General features: G+C 48.1%; 1 protein-coding gene across 6 annotated transcripts in view; it reads right to left on the bottom strand.

The window, feature by feature from the left end:
- RAPGEF4 (Rap guanine nucleotide exchange factor 4) overlaps positions 1-21,098 on the bottom strand; it is a 244,770-nt gene that overhangs the window by 6,150 nt on the left and 217,522 nt on the right. For all 6 annotated transcript variants that reach the window (XM_084892292.1, XM_084892293.1, XM_084892297.1 and 3 more), the window contains 6 exons: positions 16,396-16,521; positions 15,827-16,005; positions 12,689-12,779; positions 8,906-8,956; positions 7,778-7,865; positions 7,294-7,358 (listed from right to left, as the gene is read on the bottom strand). In XM_084892292.1, coding sequence (XP_084748418.1) covers positions 7,294-7,358; positions 7,778-7,865; positions 8,906-8,956; positions 12,689-12,779; positions 15,827-16,005; positions 16,396-16,521 — 600 coding nt within the window. The remainder of the gene's footprint in view (positions 1-7,293; positions 7,359-7,777; positions 7,866-8,905; positions 8,957-12,688; positions 12,780-15,826; positions 16,006-16,395; positions 16,522-21,098) is intronic.

The raw sequence follows: 21,098 nt of genomic DNA, 5'->3' as shown, positions 1-21,098 counted from the left end.
AATGCCCAAATGCCCCTTGCCAGAAAAAAGGTTCCCCACCCCTGCTCTAGACGAAGCTACACATCGAAGTCCACAATTTTTAAGAAGTCTCACTGCTGACACCTGTTGAACTAACAGTGACTCAAATCTCTCCTCCCAGCGCATTGAGCTGCTGTTCGGACCGAGCTTCCTTCTCCTCACCCCCTCACCTGGAGATGTGCAGTTTACGTCCTGGGCCAAAGTGAAGGATCTTGCATTTACCTCCAGTAAAAGCCAGCTAGTTAGTCTTTCTATCCTGCAGACTGAAGCCTCGAGCAATCCGCTGGTGCTCTCGGTTCAGCTTGGCAGAAACTGGGGTTGAGGAGACCGAGGCTTCATTATCCAAATGACACAGCAGGGATGGAGCCAAAAATCAGACCCTGGCTTACCGGTCCTGCGGGAACAGGCTGGTGCCTTTCCTGTAGGGCAGTGGGAAAGTACCTGACTACTCCAAGGCAGGCCTGGCTTTCCTCTCTGACGCACTCCCATCAGCACCTGGCTTATTAGAACCAGCGATCTGTAATTCAGGGCTAAATGGGAGAACAGGCAGGCTCCGTAGGAAGCGCTCTGAGTCAGTGCAGGTGGACCGTGGAAACCGCCTCTCCACGCCTGAACCGATTCTGATATGTCCCCTCCTCCCGGTTAGAATCAGCACCCAAGGGTCTGCTCATCACCCTGCCCTGGGGACTCTCCCCAAGAAAACAGTCCACAGTCTTTTCAAGTTCAGACCGGCAGGCCCTCCAGGCAATGGTACCTGCACGGTGACCCTCCCCACCTCCCACTTCCAGGCGGCCACCAGCATAGCCGCCCTCAGCTGCCCAGTCCCCCAGGGAGTTGCCTTGGACCTCAGACCTCTCTGCATGTCTGTCCTCCACAGTTTGTCTTTCCTTCTTCCTGTTGAGTTCTTCACCATCCTTGTTCTTAATGCCTGCCAGATCCCCTCTTTTCTTATTTCTGCCCCTCCTGATTTGCCCCTGTCTATAGGCCTATCAAAAATAGAATCTCTGTCAATGATTCTACACTTACGCTATCTGATTATTTTAATCAGACCCTCATATATTGGGGACAATAATTCCTCCCCCCCAACACGATCTAGAAATATATAGTCTCTCAGCTTCAAAGATTGTGTCCATGATAGCCACTCAATAGAATGAAGTGCCCTATAAGGACCAGAGATAAAAGATAATGAGGGCTGGTGCTGAGCCAGCCTTCACTACACGCATCATTGAGGAAGAGCCCTGCTCCCTATCCTCTAGCTGTGGGTCTTTAATGTCCAAGAGGTGTGTGACATACAGATACACATGTGTACAGATGGTGTGTTGTTCATATGATGGCCATGGGTCATGGCTGTGCAGGCACATGCAGAGGGCTGTGAATGTCTACACTCAGGGAAGGACCCTGAAGGACAGACGTCCTAGCACAGTGGTCAGAAAACTGCAGCTCTGGAGCCACATGCGGCTTTCGAGCTGCCGTTTGTCACTCTGTTGACTAATGAGTTTGCCGACCACTGCGTAAGGCATTACCCTTATCCAGAAGTTTTGACTTCAGGCCAAAGACATTAGTACATTATTAAAATGTTTTTTTAAATGTTTTTCCCTAAGCAGGGGTTGGCAAACTCAGTCAACAGAGCAGCAAACCACGGCTCATGAGTCGCATGTGGCTCACGAGCCACAGTTTGCTGACCACTGTCCTAGCACCACAGGGAAGAGGGCAGACAGAATAAGGTCCAGTTAGGAACAGATGGATAAGGGGATACTCTTGCCTGAAGTACCAGTAATGCAAAAATGCTTGGTGCGTTCTGCTCAAATTTCCTAATAAAATAGAAAAGACTTTAGGATTGAATCTTGGTTACATAAATCCTTTAAAAATGTTTTAGTGTACTGTCTTAAATCCAACATTGGAATATGATTATGTTATTCTTTTACTCAACAAATATTTGTTGCATACTTATGATGTGAAAACACCTTTTTTGGGGGTGCTGAGAAATATTAGTGAACAAAGAAGGTACGATACCCGGTCTAGGACATTCACATTCTAGTGGGGAGACAAGTAATGAAGAGGTAAGTAAAGATAATCCCAGGTTGTGAAACCAGCCACAAAGATAAGGTCATTGCCTGAAAGTGCAGGGTGTGGAGGGTAGAATACCGGAAGGGTGGTCAGGGAAGACCCCTGACTGGAAAGCCTGCTCCAGGAAGAAGCTATGACCAGAGTTAACAATAGTTGACCCTTGAACACATGGGGGTTAGCAATGCTGACTCCCATGCAATTGAAAATCTGGGTATAACTTTTGACTCCCTCAAAACTAAAGTCATCCGGCAGTATCCACAGGGTTTGGTTCCAGGACCCCACTGATACCAAAATCCGAGGATGCTCAAGTCCCTTATATAAAATGATGTAGGACAATGCATACAGTTGGCTCTCTACATCCACAGACTCCCAACTGTGGATCAGAAACACTTTTTTAACCCATGGTTTGTTGAATCCGTTGATGGAAACCTGAGAATATGAAGAGCAGACTAGTATGCTTATGGACAAAACATCTACATATAAGTGGATCAGCACAGATAAAGCCCATATTGTTCAAGCATCAACTGTACAGATGAATCTGAACGAGGTGTGATATTCAGGGAGCAACCTCACAAGGTCTGTTTGATCCAAGTCCTCTCTGTTCCACTGTCTCTAGATGTCCCAGCAAACACTTGTTCACTAGACATTAACTCCTTTCACCTCCCTGTGAACTGCTTATTTCCCTTTGATCCTTACCTTCTGCTCCTTAGTCCAGGGTGATATATGCCTCATTTTGCTTTACTGTCTTTGGAATTCTTCATGCTTATATGAATTCCCCATACATATATATTAAATTTGATTTTCTCTTGCTATTCTGCCTTACGTCATTTTTAATTATTTCACCAGCCATAAGCATCAAGATGGGAAGGGGTAAATTTCCCTTCTCCCACAATATAAAAATAAAAGGATCCAAAACATTTCTCTTCCTTCATGAATTAGCCTCTGTTAATGTTTCCAGAAGTACAGAAGTTTGCCCCATGCCTCTCATTCCAAATAAAATGACTACCTTAAAATAACATTCATAAATAAATACACCTAAATATGGGTACATCTGAAATAGAACCAACCTCCTAATACAGTAGCAACTGTGGCTATCAGCCTGCTTTCTGCAGCCTGGGATAGTGGCAGCCGGCCAGCATATTATCCTCTAATCCATTGCTCGTCTACCTCCTCGAAGCTATAAATATTCATGCATGCCACAGAAAGCTACAAAGGGCTTTATTCAAACATTTTTTTGAATACTCCTTTATGTTCCCCCCAAATGAAAGAATGTCTGCCTTTCTTTATTTTTATTTTTGCATAAGGATCAGAGTATGAATTCTCTTTTGTTCCTACTCACAAATCCTGAAAACCAATATGCAACAAATTCTCTAATCCTCACTTCGTACCTCACGGGTGAAGAGGTTCAAAATAAAAATACTTAAGGTTGGCACGGCCGTTTGCTGTGACTGCCATGCTGCCGCCCCGGGAAGGCATCTGTGTCCCTGGCTCCCCTGGTGACTTCGACCCCTGGCAGGGGCTCCTTCTGGGGACGTAGCCGAGCAGCCCACAAAGGCTGCCAGCTCTGCACGGCACCTTGGCCTTGCTGGTGGTTGGCTGGGAAGCAACATGCACACCAACCGGAAACAGGAGCTGCCTCCTTCCCTAAGACACACAGGAATAACAGCGCCACTCGTGGGAGTTGTATGTGGCTGTGGCCGTGGCTGTGGTTGTGGCTGTGGCTGTGGTTGTGGCTGTGGCTGTGGCATGGGGGCTCAGGCAGAGAGGGGGGAGAGGGTATGGAGAGAAGGAGTTGGACAGTTGACAAGTGCCAGGCTGGTCAAAGCCAGGTTTAAAAACCATAATCAACCCTTTTCAAATTCTATTTCATTTTCCAGGAACATCTAACTCATGGAAGGGCAACTGTAAAATTAAATAGTCATGATGTATCAAATGAAATAAACGTTATAGTTGCAGGAGAACCAACAGTACTCTTTCTGTATCCTTCCTCCCCATCGCTCTCACAGTAATAAAAACCCCTAATTTTTAGTGGGGCACATGGATACCCCCAAATAAGGGCTACATTTCCTACCTTCCCTTGCATGGGACTACATTTCTGACAGTAAAATGTGAGCCGAGTGGTGAGTACAACTCCAGGTCTTAGCCTTGTGGGGAAGAAGCATGTATCTGCCTTTTCCCTTCCCTTCCCCTCCACTGGAATGGGGTCCTGGCAGTTGCCCTCTTGGACCATGTGGAGGGTGAAATGAAGAGAATTCTGGAACTTGGCTGCCTCCTGGCGTAGAGCTACCATACTGGCATGGACTTTAATGCAAGTTAGAAATACTCATAGCTGGCTTAAGCCATTGTTAATTTGGGTTTCTGTTATTGCAGCTGAACTGTTATTTTAGCCATTCAGTAGCTTTTAAGCAAAAGTGGACTCTTCCTGCATGACTGGCATGGCTCAGTGGTTGAGCATCAATTCTTGGTCAGGGCACATGCCCAGGTTATAGGGCTCAATTCCCAGTGGGGGGTGTGCAGGAGGCAGCCGATGAGTGATTCTCTCTCACCATTGATGATTCTCTTTCCCTCTCACTTCCTCTCTGAAATCAATAATCCTATATAATAAAAGGCTAACATGCAAATAGACCAAACAACCGATCACTATGACGTGCGCTGACCACCAGGGGGCACACATGGAACATGGTGGGCATTGGCCGAGGCAGGATGGTGAAGCTGGTGAGCAGGGGTGCCAGACCAAGGTGGAGTGCTGGTCGCTGTCATTGGGGTGAGCTTCTGGTGATTACTGAAAATTCTATGCTCCTGTCTGGCACTTGCACCTTCCGGCCCCACTTGCACCTGCTGCATCAGTGGGTGCAAGCAGTGGCTGCTGGCCCTGATTACCCATCAGGGCTTCTCCATCTCCCCTGCTCCTGAAGGTCAATTGGAGCTGGTAGCTGCCTCTCACACCTGCTGCTGGCGATGGCCTCACTCACACCCACTGCCAGTGCCAGAGCCACTGCTTGCACCCACTGCTGGTGCTCAGTGCCAGTCCCAATAGCTCAGCACCATCAGGGGGTGCAAGTGGTGGCTGCTGCCCTGAAGGTTTCTCTACCTCCTCCTGCTCCTGAGGGGTGATCAGGGCAGCAGCCACCACTTGCACCTGCTGATGGCTCTGGACCCACTGCTGGCGTCAGCTCCAATCACTCTGTGCAGTCAGTGTGTGTGTGTGTGGGGGGGGAGGGGGCGGGGGGGGGGCTGTGCCTTCAGTGTGTGGGAGTGATGGTGGCAGGAGCAGGGCTGCTGGCAGACAGGGTATCAGGGGCCATGGTGGGAGGGGCTGAGCAGGGGCGTGGAGAATGGGCTGAGACTCTCCCCTGTGCCCACTGCAGCCTCGTGGCCCATAGTTCCTTTCAAGGTGCACGAATTCTTGCACTGGTCCCCGTGTGTGTGTGTGTGTGTGTGTGTGTGTGTGTGTGTGTGTGTAATCCACTGCTATGAGCACGAAGTGCAGAAATGAGAAAGGGGAACTCCCTTAATGTCCACTGAGTGCAATCTTGACCTTGCCTTTGCGGGTTATGGGTGCACCTAAAAACCCAGATGAAACAACTTTCCTCCTCCTTATGGATATTTTTGCTGTTCTTGTTCGTTAGTTAACTTTAATGATCAAAAGTTCTAAAAAGTTCAACCATCTCTTTTAGGAAACCCCGACTTCTATGCCTCTTTGCACGTGTATATTTTATAGTCAAATGTTGGCTCAGCCATCACTCCGTCTGCATTTCTGCATAAGTCACCCAGAAGGTTCTTTAACTATTTGCTAAATCTCTCATTGCTGGAAAACAGGTTTTCTTTGGGGAAATACACTTAATTCTCCATACTAATAAGTAAGCAAAGATTTTTTTTTTAAGTTTGACCAAAGAATTATTAAACTGACACAGTAACAGAGATGTCCATACCCTGCCCTTGGAGTGAAGGGTAAGGGGATGACTGCTGAGAAAATATTTGCCCTCTAGGATAGAGTATCTTTGAAGAGTGTGAACACATGTGCTATTTCTTAAGAAGCTTAAGACATGGGAACCTAGTGCCCAACAATTGCTGCGCTTCTTTTTCAAACTGGGCATTGCAATAAGCTCATTCCCAAAGTCAAATGGTGTGAGCCTTACAGGACTACTGCAGCGTGTTTCCAATTCTCCTGGAACCCTCGGGCGAGCTGGGTTTCAAAAAGCAAATAGAAGAACAGTTTTCTGATAGGATTTCTATCGCACTGTATTGCTTGCAGGAATACTTGCATACTCTGGACCCACCCACTCTCTCCAGGAATAGATGGAGGAGGCATGATCTCCATTCTCTACTGGGGAAACTGACCAGCAGAGAAGGGGTACCTGCAAAGTGACGAGGCTCAGAATTGAACCTCATGTGTCCCAAACTCCGAGCCCTTAGCTTCTCCTGCAAGAACCACGTTCATCACTGCAAACCCTGGCCCCGGGCAGATGCTCACCCACAGATGCAACACTGACACCTCATCCATCCAGGCTGCAGCCAAAGGGTTCAGAAGACAATGGAGCATTCCATTAATAAGCAGCTAAACAAGAGTTTTGGCATGACCTGCTTCATGATAAGAACATAAACTGCAAAGTAACTAATGCCAGAAAACACAGCCTATCTGGTAGGGGGGTGGGGGGGGAGTAAGATTGAAAAATACTGAATATGTGCCAGTCCCACATGTGTTCTTTATAAAAATCTTGGGCTTGGATATGAAGATTTTCAAGTTCCCTCTCTGAACTTCAGTGAACTTTATTGGAACAAACAAAGCACATTCAGATGAATAGTCACCTAATAAAGATCGGCTATAGAGTTGCCTTTTACCTACATGCACTAAAGTCAGGTTCGGCAGGTAAACATTTCAAAGGCGTCCTGGGGCAGGCAAGTGCCACAAACCTCACAGCAAAACAACACCGCGGGAGCCACTCTGGAGCGTTCTGCATTTTAGCAGCAGGCAGCCCAGGACCAAGCACAGGCGTAAAAGCTGCCTCTGCGGAGAGCCGCGGCACAAATACCATTCAACTTCACAAAAGAGACTGACAGAGTAAACTAGCAGCCAATTTGAATGGAGAATTTCAAAACTCCTTTATGTGTAACTCCCCTTTTAATGTGGCAGCATATAGGAAAATTATTTCTTTTATTAGAACAGATGCAAATTTCATTTGGAAAAAAACAACACAGTGCACGTACCATTTTTTCAAAGTTGACTAGATTGTCAATGAACGTCTTGTTTCCCTCATGAGTAAATGTCATATCTGCAAAGAAAGAAAAGCCACATTCTGATCACTAACAGAAATAGGTCACACCCAGAAAACACAATAGCACCATTAGGTTATGCCGGAGGATTTGCATAACACTGCAGTTGGAAAACAAAAAAAAAAGCTGACAATAATTCCTTTTTATGTTAGGTGGTTAACTTTCTAAAAGCACTTTACCTGAGGTTAGTAAAATTTCCCCACTAACCCTCTGTTTTACTATCAAGGCTTCCAAATGGTGGATTCCTGCTCCTCCAATCACCTTCCCAGACTTTTCGGGAAAATCAAGACTGAGAGGAGAGGCAGAAGGTGAAAAGATGCGGTCATGCTTCCCCAAAGAGCCATCTCATGAGGCTCTCGTTCATTTCCTCTCCCCTCTACTCATCGCTGGTGTGGCCCGGACATTCCCTCGGAATTACCTTTGATGAGCAAAGGCATGAAGGGGATGAGAGGAGGCTCCAGCTTAGCCACTGTCAGCCGGTAGGCCCTGTGGTTTCTGGAAGGATCCTTCGGGGAAACAGAGAGGCCGATGAGCAATTAATGACACATGCACCACTCCCTTCACCTCCCAACACATCCGCCTTGTCATCCCACAATCAGGGAGTTTGGGATCAAGTGAAGCTACAAAAGAAAGGTAAGGCTTGGCTAAACAAACTCATCTGTGTTTTATTTTAATTGTTTAAAATATATTTTATTGATTTTTTTTTTTGAGAGAGAGAAAGAGGGGTGGGTGTGGAATGGAGAGGGATAAGAGGCTAGAAACATCTATGAGAGAGAAACATCAATCAGCTGCCTCCTGCACACCCGATACTGGGGATGTGCCTGCAACCAATCTACATGCCCGTGACCGGAATCGAACCTGGGACCTTTCAGCCCGCAGGCCGACGCTCTATCCACTGAGCCAAACCGGTTTTGGCTGATCTGTGTTTTAAAACAACATTATGTGGCATGAGAACAATTTGCTTTTTATTTCCTTTCATGATTGAAGGGAGATTTGCGTAGAGCAATCCAGGGGAGAGATCCCTTTGATTGCAAATATAAAACCCGGAAAACAAACCCCAACCAGGAGCATCCCTTCTCCCCAAGCGCTGCTCCTTCCCTGTGTTCGGATCGCCCTCCTCTCTGCCTGGCAGAGCCAGTCCCGACTTGCCCTTTGTGAAACCATCCCATCACTCCTGCCAAGTCCCACTCCTTTCCCGTCTGTTAACACCTCCCAGCCAGTGAGGAAAAATAATTTTGGCAAGCCAAGAAAAATGCACCTTCCAGCCCAGAGCCAACCTGTGCTCGGTGGAGAGGATCCTATTACACTGCTTTTCTTAGTTACACAAATTGACCTTATGTGGGACATAAGTCCTCTTTAAGTTAGTTCCCGAGGGCGCCATTCATTAGTCAGACATGCTTGTTTTAGCAGCACTAAAACGGGATCATAAACTTCTTAAAGTCATACAAGGACAGATAAAATTTCTGAAATGAGAACTTCAATTCAGCTAATCAGATTTTGGATTAATGCAGACAGCGAACAGAATGAAGGAGCCGCTGTCCCTTACCATTAAACTTTCAAACTCCGCGTAGAACTTCTTGAACTTGCTTGGCAGCTTCTGTTAATGAAATGAAAATGCCGCATTCACAAGTCAGGTTCAGGACCTAGATGTGCGTCACATGCTACCATTTCTGGGGGGAAATGTATTTCTTTGGGCTCTTAACCAGACAGCTCTAGGACAGGCCAGACCGAGACCTGTCTCGTCCCTTCAGGATAATCTTCTGGAATACAGAGAGCTCCTCTTTTAAAAGTCTTAACCTAGTTGAACCCAGAGTAACTATGGATGCTTTGGCCTCCATGCGTTTATAATGTTTTCTGAAATGCATTGTTCATAAAGAGAACTGGTTACAGATGCTTTGGAATCGAACTCTCTGATTCCCACAATTAGGAATTCAGACAGAGGATATTAGGATGAAAAGTTGTAGAAATGTCCCTTTTCAAGCCTTCTCCCTTATGATGTGAGCTAACTGAGATTTTCACCAGCTTTGTTTTCTGCTGCATCCTTGGTACCAACAAGTGTCAGGAACACAGAGGGTGCTCCATAAATATGTACTTGGCTAGATTAAACCTGTGTTTTACAGACATTAAGTCCCACCGTTTAAATGAAATGCCCCACGCCACACAGCTGGCTGTGGTCACAGCCTCTGGAACGCGCATCACCTGCTTCCTTTCCTGTTCCCTGTCTCGTACGCGCCTCGCTTCCTACCCAGGCATTTCTCCCACAGGATTCCCCCGCCCTGCTGTCTGCTCCACCAACTTAGCAATTCCTTATGCTTATACTCCGGCACATGATTTGACACCACTGACTGTCCCTGCGTATCTACCGCAGTAGGTCGATACTGAAACATCTTCCATCTACGGGTCTGGCTCTGCTTAAGTTCCAAGCTTTTAGAAAAGCTAGGCTTTTCCCTTCCCACTGGGCCACCCCAAGAGAGCAGTGTGACCTGCTTGCCATCCTGCGGCTCTGGGAGCACAGACTGCCCTGGACCTCAGAGATTCCCAGCTCAGCTCTGCTCTGCACAGTGACATCATCAACCAATCCACAGTGACGTCATCAACCAATCCCCCCTCATATCCAAGTCAGTTTAAAGAGTCCCATAAGTCATTGTAAAGTATATTATTTTGTTTTTAGGAACCCAAATTCATTTTCCTGGCACTATTTTCAACTTAGGCTTCGGGGAAACTTGATATCCTTGCCTAGAGGGGATGTTCAAAGGGAAGAAAGCAGGTGGGCATCAAGAGGCACAAAGATCTCATCCCACAGGAAGTATCCAGATCCTCATATTAGGTCAGTGGTCGGCAAACTCATTAGTCAACAGAGCCAACTATCAACAGTACAACGACTGAAATTTCTTTTGAGACCCGAAAACCGACTTCTGCACATCGGCCACGAAGCTTCAATCGCACTGTATGTGCATGCTCACACGTGGTATTTTCGTGAAAGAGCCACACTCAGGGGGCCAAAGAGCCGCATGTGGCTCGCAAGCAGCAGTTTGCCGATCACTGTACTAGGAGATAATGTTCCACAAACATCATTTTATAAATTATATAAATTAATTTATAAATTAATTTTATAAATTAGGAGTGAATTCGTTTTGGCTAGACCTCTCACACTAGTTCTTTTTCTCAACTTAGCTGGCTTTTGTGTCAAAAGCAGGAAGGCATATGGTAATAAAACAATGTTGTGGGTCTTAATACCATTATCTATCTACACCCCAGAGCAGGGGTGCTCAATGGGGGGCACTTTTGCACAACCCAGGGAATATTGGGTATTGGATCATGTCTGCAGACATCTTTTGTTGTCATAGGGGTGGGGTGAGGTGGCAGGTGCTGTTGGTATTCAGTAGGTGGTGAGGTGTTGGTATTTAGTAGGCAGAGGCCAGGGGTGCTGCAAAGTGACCTACAATGCACAGGACCGCCCACACAGAGAGCGATCCTGCCCCGGATGTCAGTCCTGCCAGGCCAAGGACCTGCTCCAGGTTATCACTGCCGTGTGCTTTATCTCAGATCGGCCTTGCCCTCCCATGCTGACCCACTGCCTTTGCCATGCGGTTTAACTTGATTTTCCGGTCTGCCCACGGACAGTTTCATGCGGTTGGTGGTCAGGCGCTGGAGCCCACATTGCTCGTGCACCATCCGGTTCTCACTGCAGTTGCAGGGAAGCCCTCGGGAGTGCCTGGCAAGACCAGGTAGATAAATCCAAATCAAAGATCTTTCTGCTGAGTGATATAATTATATTCGTCTTTAAAAAAATAAAGGCTTATAAAGGATGAAAGGTTAATCTTCTCTTTCCAGCAATGTGCAAGAGAACAGAAGCTCACAGAATGAGGGATGCTTTCCTGTTCCCCACGAGACAGGAGGACTGGCCAGCCAGCTCTCTGCCTTTTCTGACTGCATCCCCTCTCCACCCCCCCTCCCCTAGCAATGGACCTCCATTTCTCTCTTTAGGAGGAAAGGGGACTGTGTCAGTGCTTCCCGCGTTCCAGCCTTCATGTCTGGCTGCTGTCATGCAGTGCCTACACGGGGCCTTCTGGACCCCTAGGGGGCTTTATACTTCTTTGGTCATCCCAACCAGGCCCTTTGGGCTCTAGGGCCAGGAGTGATCAGATGCTGGAAACAGGTTGGGGAAAGCTGAGGGGGACTCCTAGGTCTCCAGAGAGACCCAGAGCTGTGGGCTCGGGACAGGGGAGCCTGCGCAGTGGCTTCCTCGCTCAGCCCCCTGGCAGCTCTCAGTCTGTCCTTCTGGGTGGAAGGTGACACAGCTGCGGGGCACGTGGGCCCTGCCAATGCCCTCATTCCTATATTCAGGGGATGAGCTGCTGTGTGCTGCATCTGCCTGGAATTTTAAGAGAAAACCAAGACAGAGGGACGTGTGAGGACCTGCCCTCCAAACGTTTCCCTTGAAGAAAACAGTGTCAAGAGGGATGTGGGAAAGGAAACCTCTCACGGAAACACTCAGCGATGCAATCAGCTGCCCGGAGCACCAACGCAAACCAGGCTCTGTTATCTCCTTCTCGCCCTCTTTCCGTGTCCCACTTGCACAGGCTTTTTATTTTTAGTAAGAGTCTATTTTTATGTGCATGTCCTCTTAGAGCTTAGTCTTCCTTTGACTATATACCTACTCCGTGCACAATACCTTTTCCAATTCTCACTCCGAGGCTCATTTTGAGTACTTAGCTAATGTCCTCTAGCATAAATGATCAACTATCAATAAACCTCTAATCATATTTGCTACGAAAGTTCATAATACACTGGCATAACTTTTGCCCCAAACTGACTACTACCCAACTGCTGTTCCTCCATCCACAGAGAGGTCTGCCAGGCAGGTGGTACTCGGCTGGGCCAAACAGTTGGCTTTCTGGCTAATTCTCCCAGAAGCAAAATGACTACTTAGAGGAGAGAAAAAAAAAAAGGGATCTTCTGTCTTCTCTTAATTATAAATAAGGCTTATTGCAAAGGTAATAAGCAGACACCCCAGAGAACAATGAAATCTATGAGCAAAACCTTTGTTGTTGATTCCCATTACACACCCAGGAACCAGACTTATGATTATTTACACATGATACAGACCGAGACGTTGAGAACCCCTCTGCACACGAAAGGACAGAACCTCTTTCAGCTCACACTCTGCAGCAACTAGCAAAAGGAGCCAGGTCACCTCCCTCAAAGTGTCCCACCTTCCCCATTGTTACGCGAGCGTGAGTGATATTTCTATACAGAAAGCTCACTGGTGAGCCTGTGTGTTTCTTCTTGAGGCAAAAGTCACAGCTGGATCTCAGCTGAAGCTTACCTCCCACGTGAGTGCCAGGCGGCTCACAGCAACATTACTTAGCCCCATGACGATGGCAAAAAAGGAATTCAGATTTTTGTACTCCTTGCAGCTGAAACACAAGAGGCACATGCTGGAGTAGAATGCCACTTTTGAGTGAAAGAGCAACATTAGCATTCTATTTGCTGATAGCCATTAATATTCGTCAAGACTCCTTTCTGAGACCGGGCAACCATAGATGGAACGCACTGTGTAAGTTCCACGTGGGTGACCACGCTCTGCTGTTTGGTTTCTCACTGTAATTTCAGAAAGGTGATGGTTTGGGCTAAGTCCAGGTTTTGGTTTTGTTTTTAATATACTTTTATTGATTTCAGAGAGGAAGGGAGAGAGAGAGAGAGAGAAACATCAATGACGAGAGAGAATCATTGATTGGCTACTTCTAGCACGCCCTATACTGGGGATCGAGCACAGCCTGGGCATGTGCCCTGACCAGGAATCCAACCGTGACCTCCTGGTTCATAGGTTGACGTTCAACCACTGAGCCATTCCGGCTGGGCTAAGTCCAGGTGTTGAGAAGGAATTTAAAGACACCTGCCCTAGGGATGGTCATTAATACCCCAAAACTTGCTGAAAGCCTCGTGGGACCTGAGGAAAACATCTTGTGAGATGGAAACAGAGAAAGCATATGTCCTTGATGAGGTCCGGATTTGTAGCCGGAAGCTGGGCACCTCCTCTGGGGAGAGAACAAGGAACAGTGCTGCAGCCACCAGACTTCCAGCTGCCCTGCAAACGCTTCTAATCTATCCAAAAAGGTACCTGCCATGATTCCTATTGACTCAAGGAGTTTTAAAGCTGAGAAAAACACACCTAAGCAATAGACCAGAAAAGAAATAACCTATTTTCTCTGTGTTTTATTGATGTTAAGAAAACTGATCATTTTGAATCTATATTTATGCCACCATTAGCTTTTCTAAAATATATATTCGGAATCTACACTTATGCCATCGTTACCTTTTCTAAATGTGTTTTTGGGAATAAGAATCTTGTGGGGCAAGACCAAAGACACTTATTAGAATGGCAATATTTAGCCCAGGTCCTTGGATTAATAACCCAACTTCATACCGGCTCCTTGAAAAGGGAAGGAAGAACTCATTTTGCAGCAAGTGCAAGCTCTTCCCCCAGATCAACGTGGCTATCTAAGTGGACTGCGTCATCACTAATCCTGTTTGGATAACACTTTTGTAAAAGGCTAGTTCACTTGTAGCACTTGCTGCCCCTGTTCCTGCAGAGATGGCAAAGAGTGGTTCTTCAACGGTCTGTGTGGACGTGGGAGGACATTTTGGAGACGCTCCGGTGTGTCTGATCCCACCAGTGAAACAGCAAGTAGGCCAGGGCTGAAGGCAGTGAGCACGATCATGTGCACACGCTTGCCTTTGTCCTGTCCATGTAGTCTTAAAAGAAAGCCTTTCTGGTCACTGCTCTGGTCACTGTTGGCAAGAGACTACCCCCCCTAAGTAAGCCACGGCACTTCTCTATGCCTCCATCTCTTCACTTCCCAAAGGGGATGATGACATTTGGACTCCCAAGTCCCCACAGTTCCGGGCAGGTCAAAGAGCTTCAACAGGATATGCTGAGATTCTCTAAAAATACCAGACAACCTCTCCATGCCACGGGGCTTAGACCTCAGCCTGTGGCTCTTGGTTTATAAATGTGTGCAATCTTCTCCTCAGGGCTGTGTGAACAGTGCCACTGCAGGACAGCACGGATTCAGAATGGTTAAGTAAGATAAACCAATTAAAACCGAAGGCCAAATGCACTACTCATTTATATAATCAGAAAGAGGAGAGAAAAGAAAGGCAAAGATATTTTTTTAAGAAGCCCTGAGCTCTGGGACACTCTGCTGTGTCGCCCTGGAAAATCACAGGGCCGGGCCCCCATGGTCTCCTGGTCTCCCGCGTTTGTGTGCAGACTGCCTCTCTCGTCCCCTGGCCGCCCTCAGCGCCGCCAGGCTGAGGGGGGGAGGAATGTGCTCCTTGTCCCGGGAAGGCATACATTGTCACAGTTTCCATAATCATCTCCTTCCAAACATGTGAAGGCATTTGTCCTTTGCAACAAGGCTATTCAGGCTCCGAGGGAGAGTGGCTACCTTCTGAACCACACATTCACAAAGCAACCTTTTACCAAATCTTTCTCCAAAAGGGAAGCTTTACCAAATGAAGAGACACCAGCATTTGAATATCCAGGGGATTTGGATATCCTGGGGAACCTTCAAAATTTTGGCAAAAAAATATAAACAAATTCTAAGCATTTGGCAAGCCGATTCCTATAGAATGTCAAGCAGCACTGACTTCTTTGTTTAGCCCCGGAAATCAGCCTCTGGATGGGATCTAAACGGTTTGGCTCAAGAAAACTGCCTGGTTGGGGTCGCTGTGCACCCCACCTTCCTGCGCCCCCAGCTCCCTGCACTCGGAAAGGGAAGACGTCTCCCAGCCACAGGCCACATTTAGCGTTTTATTTTTAGCACTGTGGTGATACCGAAAACATGGACGTAAACAGGAGGTTGTCAGGCCTGTCTAAGTAACAGAAGATTAAATTCAGGTCATGGAGAAACCTAACTGGCCCCCGCAGTAAATAAATTGTTTCCCACGAAGTGCTCTTACATAGAATATTTATAAGCTGCTCGCTTTTTCTGATGTGTGTGGAGATGATTTTCATGTACCAGGTTAGCTAGCTCCCCATTAGGCATTTTACCAATTTTATTCGGGCCGAGTTGGAAGTGTGTGTGCCTACTGCCCTCTACTGGCGAGAATGCGTCATGTTGGACAGCGACTTCAAGGGCCTCCTTGAGACAGAACTTTCCACAACAGAACTTGGCGGACACCGAAGGAGGCACAAAGTCTGAGTGGTTCAGAGCAAAAAGGGGTCACGATTTCGGCCCCCGGCATCAGTGCTGTGAGATCTTAATTTATATAATGATGCCAAACATGACAAAAACAGGGTGGAATTCATCTTTTACAAGAGTGCGGTTATGTGTAAGCCCCCGTGGTTGGTCCTGGTGCACAAGGAGACCCTGTATCTTGCTTTTCTTTTTAGACCGAGAGAGAACAACATGAAGATGCGGCTCCAACACTTTTCTCTTCCCACGCTCACAATACTTACTGGGCTGCTATTTTAATAAATTTCTTTAAGAGCTGAACACGCTTGCTGGGCTGGGAACAAAGGCAGATCTCGGTGACAACCCAAAACTGAATTTCATTAAATCTCCTCAGAAACAAATCCAAGTTTGCTGTGGTCTTTTTAAAATTATGCCTTCCAAATGTGTGGTAGATTAGCTCCAGCTAGAAGAGAAAGGAAAACAATGTCACTCCTTTGCTTTTCAATCAAAACACCAGCGAGGCTTCTCTCTTTTGTCAAGACACATCAGCGCAGGTCAGCGAACGTGGATGTAATCAGGGGCCAGGACTCCGCCTGTGAAATACGTTAATGACCAACTAGGTGCTGTTGGCTCCATGCACTCAGGGACACAGAGCTTACTGTAAATCATGCAGATCTTTCTTTAACACTCAAAGGCTTTCTGACAGGCTTTATTAATAAACCGAGTATTAAAAAAAAACACGATCATGTGGTTTCCACATTGCAGCCCGCATTAGCATTTGCAGCTGAGCGATGCCAGCAGCGGCCGCGGGAAGGGCTGTGTACCTGCTAACGCTCTCAATCAAGCGGCTTACCTCATGCACGCAGTTGAAGAGTTCCCAATCATAAATTGTCATCTGGTATGCTAAATCTTTCGAGCTCATCAGTTCAAAAGTTCCCACTGTTCCGACAGTTGGGCCTTCCTGTTCTGGCAAGGGAGTCTATGAATAATCATACGAAAATATATCAGCATCTCAAAGCAGCCGAGCACTTACTTACTGCTGACTGCTCTGGGGAGGGGAGAGGACTGGGGTGAGGCTTTCGGGAACATCTTGGAACTTTGCTTTTGCCCAGAGGGCAAGGGCGCCTTCACTCCCAACACTCACTCACTCCAGTGGCCTCTCTCCAGTCATCACCGACACTCTGATCAGTTTCACTGGCTGGGACATGTATGAGGACGTCACAAGTCAGACTCAGAGCAGCGTGTGCCTGGGCCTGGGAGGTCCCTGGAAACAAGGCCTTTTCTCCAGTAAAGATGTGGGAGGTTCCTGGGGGCTTTCCCTTCCTAGTTCCCCGTGAAGCTGTTGGAAATGGGCACGGCTGTGTAGCCACAGGGCTGGTTACTGCCTACCCGTCCGGGGCCGGTGACTGTGGTTGAGTTGCCACAGCTCCATCTCTTACAGCACGTCACCCAGGGTTACAGGGGACGGGGCTCTGTGTGCTGCGATTCATCCCCTCTCCGCGAGATGCTGTGCCAAGGACGATTCTCACACAGGCCTGGTGGTTTGGGCCAAAGTATCAGCAAACCAAACTCCCTACTCCCTGGAAGTCCCTCAGTCAGAACTTTTCAACCAACTTACTTACGTCATTTTACTGTTTGAGAAGTGATTGACAGTCCTTTCTTTAGCAAAATAAATGATTCATATACATTGGAAACATGTATAAAATATTAACACCCATCCCTCTATAATGCAAGTACAAAGTTATGAAAGTCACAGGAAGTGAACAAGCATTTCCTTCATATCGTGTATGCCACACATGGATATTTAGTATTTAGACCGAAGTACTAACACTGTACAGGTTGTACCATCATCATTATTATCATCACCCATAACCGTTACACTCTATAAGTGCCCACTGCATTCCGGGCACTAAAGAAATGACATATTCAGGATGTGGGCGGTCCCTGCATTTGAAAGTTGGCAGCTAAGAGGGGACTGTGCCCTGACCAGCAAGTACCGTTCTGCACATCAACGGTCAACTGCTGCGGTTCATTTGCACGTGTACGGGGCATCGGAGGCATGGACACACACCTGACTCCCGGACACACAGATGAACAGGTGGGAGAGGTGAACGGGCTTTTGGAGAGTCGGCGGGCGATTGGAATGAAGGATGGGCCGAAGAGGTTCTAGGGGAAAGAAGCCGGGCTTTGGAAGACGGAGCAGACAGACGTTGGGTGGGTTAGAACAGCGAGGACTGCCCTGAGCACCCGGGATGGTCTGCTACAGCTCAAAGGTGGCCAGAGAGGCACGGAGGTGGGGATGCTGCCATCAGTCTTGCTTGGCAGGAGCACGGGGCTCAGGGCCAGCTTTTAGAAAGCCTCTGAGTACAGGATGAGGCGCTGGGGTTTTGTGGTAAGCCAGGTGAGTGCCAGCTTCACAGAGTAACAGATTCTAAACCTAAACCCCACTCTCACTACAGACTTGAATTGATTCCCTAACCCCGTGGTTGGCAAACCGCAGCTTGCGAGCCACATGCGGCTCTTTGGCCCCTTGAGTGCGGCTCTTCCACAAAATACCACAGCCTGGGTGAGTCTGTTTTGAAGAAGTGGTGTTAGAAGAAGTTTAAAAAATTTGGCTCTCAAAAGAAATTTCAATCATTATATTATTGATATTTGGCTCTGTTGACTTAATGAGTTTGTTGACCACTGACCTAACCTCCTGAATGTTGGCTCCAGCTCTGGCAAGTTGAGATCACAGAGCCTAGGACCTAGGCGTGCTGAGAGGACTGGATGGGAGTAATTGGAGTGTGGCTCATAAGCACGGTGCCTGGCACAGGGGAGGCCCCTTATTCCGCTCCTCCCTGTCCCCCATTAGTTTCCTTCCTACGTGTGTGGAGCAATTCAAAGGTGCAGGACCAGGTGATCAGTGCACCTGGATGGAAGAGGTGAATACTGTTGTTCCTGATTTGCTCTATGCAGGCACAGAGGGCAGGGAAGACAGACAATGATGTCGAAGTTCTGAAACTTAGGGAGCCAGCCTGAAGCTGACAGGCAAGTAGCTCATGGACATAGGTAAGGAGTGTGGCTTCCGGCAGGTCTTTGTGAGGTAGAAAAGCTGGGGAAGCTTTAGAGGCTCGGTCTGAGGACGCTTCTCAGGCTCAGACTGGCCCTGCACTTTCTCCCTTCCGCTCACAGTTGCAACTGTGTCCACAGGCCCTCTGCTCCTCTGTGGAGCTGGCCTCCCATGGACTCTATACCACGGTCCGCTCTCCTCAGTGGGCCCACATCTTTGTCTCTTGCCCTTGAGGCTTCAGGGCTTCCCACAGAGGGCACACTACCTGCAGGGAAGATGCCAACATAAAGAAGTAGGCAAAGTTCTTTTATTTGTGGATACGGGTCTATCATTCCTGCTTTCCTTTGGCGAGAATAACAGAAAGCCCTGTTGAATCTTTGCCTTTTTTCAGTGGGCAGGGCTCACGGAGCGAGCCTCCTCCCTTTTTGGCCAAGGACAGGCTGACCCCTCCCCTCCATGAAACTCCGATGTGAGCAGCCACAGGCTCCTCTGGAGAAGTGGGGGTGGACTGGCTGACCCTGGGCCCAGAGGAGCATCTCCTTGGGCCATTGCCATGTGGACACCCCTGTGGAAACTTCCCGCAGGGGAGGCCCAGCGGGGCTTCTGCAGGGTCCCGGCTGCACACACAGACCCAGAAACTGCCTGCCGGGAGGCACCGCATGCCCAGACTCCAGCCCTGCTCTTTGCTGAGAGCTGGCTTCTTTGTTGGGCCTGGGTGGTGGAGATGGAGAGGAGAGCACTGTTCCCCTCCCACTTTCCAAATGAGGAAATGCAGACATAAAGAGGATGTGCTGATTGTCAGTGACAAAGACGTGGTGAAAGTCAGCTGCCATCCCAGCTTCTTTTTCTCCTTGCCTCCCTCACAGTGCGTGACTCACTCTGGGTTCTCACCGGCCGCACTAAGTTCTCATTCCACGCTGGTGGCCCTCATTCCCCGGTGAGTTCCCAGAGCCACAGCCATCTACAATACCTGGAGTGACACAGCGGGCACTAAGTAAACATGGAAGGAGCCAGTGGATGGGTCCAATCAGAACCAAACCACAGCACGGTGGGATCTTAAAATAACTGGCTCTTTACTAATAGCGATGCTTCCACAAAACGTCAAGAGCATTGACAGCTCCAGGATCCATTCCCCTAACCAACTACCCTGTTTCCCCGAAAATAAGACAGTGTCTTATATTAATTTTTTTTCTCCCAAAGTTGCGCTAGGTCTTATTTTCAGGGGATGTGTTATCTTTCCATGTGCTAGGTCTTATTTTTGGAGGATGTCTTATTTTCGGGGAAACACGGTAGAACAAATCGCTGGCACTCTACTAATTCCAGACAATTTAGCACCAGGATTTGCTCTGTGTTTGGCTGCTTGTGTTAGTCTCACAGGAACTGTCCTGGGGATGCCAGTCCAGGGCCACACAGGAGCTAGCATAGCATCGAGCGCTAAACAGACACTCCCCAAGTGTATGCCCACAGTGCCCAGGCTTTGGCCAGCATTCTGGACTGCAGAGGGGCCCTTGTACACCCCGGTTTATAGAAGGACAATCCGTAAAGAAATCGCTAGAAAGCCGGAGAAGGAGCTGCACATCTGCAGTTTGGTGAGGCTGGTCAGTTAGCCTGACGGCATAACTTGCAGAGAAAGTTAAACAAGTTCACGTCCCGGGTGCTTGTTGCAAAGTAAATTCCTTTCAATTGCTCAGGCCTTAAAATGGAAGACGAGCAAGGACTACAAACTTGTGAGGCTGTGGGATGATGTGCAAATAAACAGAGGCTTACAAGTTAGCGTCTGCCCCACGGGGAGCTGGAGACCGTCCACGAGATCCGTCTGGACACCGCGGCCCCTGCACTGTGGCCGGGAGCCAGCTGGCAGGAGAGGCCTGAGCATCCTGTGGCCAACTCGTCCCGCAGCGCCCCCAGCAGGGCACGGAGCGGGCTTCCGAAGGCTTTCACTTCCAGGCAAGGCAGCGTGACTCATTTACTACATTATTGCTGCCTACTCCCTCAGTGGGAAATACTCAGATCCTACAGTGCTGGTGGTGGAGGACAGGCTAGAGGGCTCGTGGGCCACAACCCAGGAGGGAGCAGCAAGAGGACTAAGGCTGCGTGGCTAAGTTCCTCTCCAGGTGAATTCAAGACACTGCAAAACCTGCTGAGGTGTGCTGGAGTGTGCAAAATGGCTCTCCAGAACGCCAGAATTATGAGGAGGAAAACAACCTCTAAAAGTCCAAGGAGGGAAATCTTGATTTCTCTCTAATATCTAGTTGGAAACTTGAAGGCATTCATGTAGTGATGTAGTTAAATGCTCCCCCAAAATGCAATGCAGTTCAGCCCTAGCCCTGAATGTTCGAAGTTGGAAAAGCAAGTCCTCTGTCCTCTGAATTGTACCAGGCTTTCTAAGGTATCCCCCAACCCTCGCCCAACCCCCTGCACGCACACAAACACACACACACACACACACACACACACACACACACACATACACACACACGGTACTTTAATAGCTACTCGCCTCC

Source organism: Pipistrellus hanaki (assembly GCF_964339955.1).
Source record: "Pipistrellus hanaki genome assembly, chromosome: 8".
Taxonomy (NCBI): Eukaryota; Metazoa; Chordata; class Mammalia; order Chiroptera; family Vespertilionidae; genus Pipistrellus; species Pipistrellus hanaki.
Note: the sequence above shows the minus strand (reverse complement) of the source record. Positions and strands in the feature narration are given on the sequence as shown.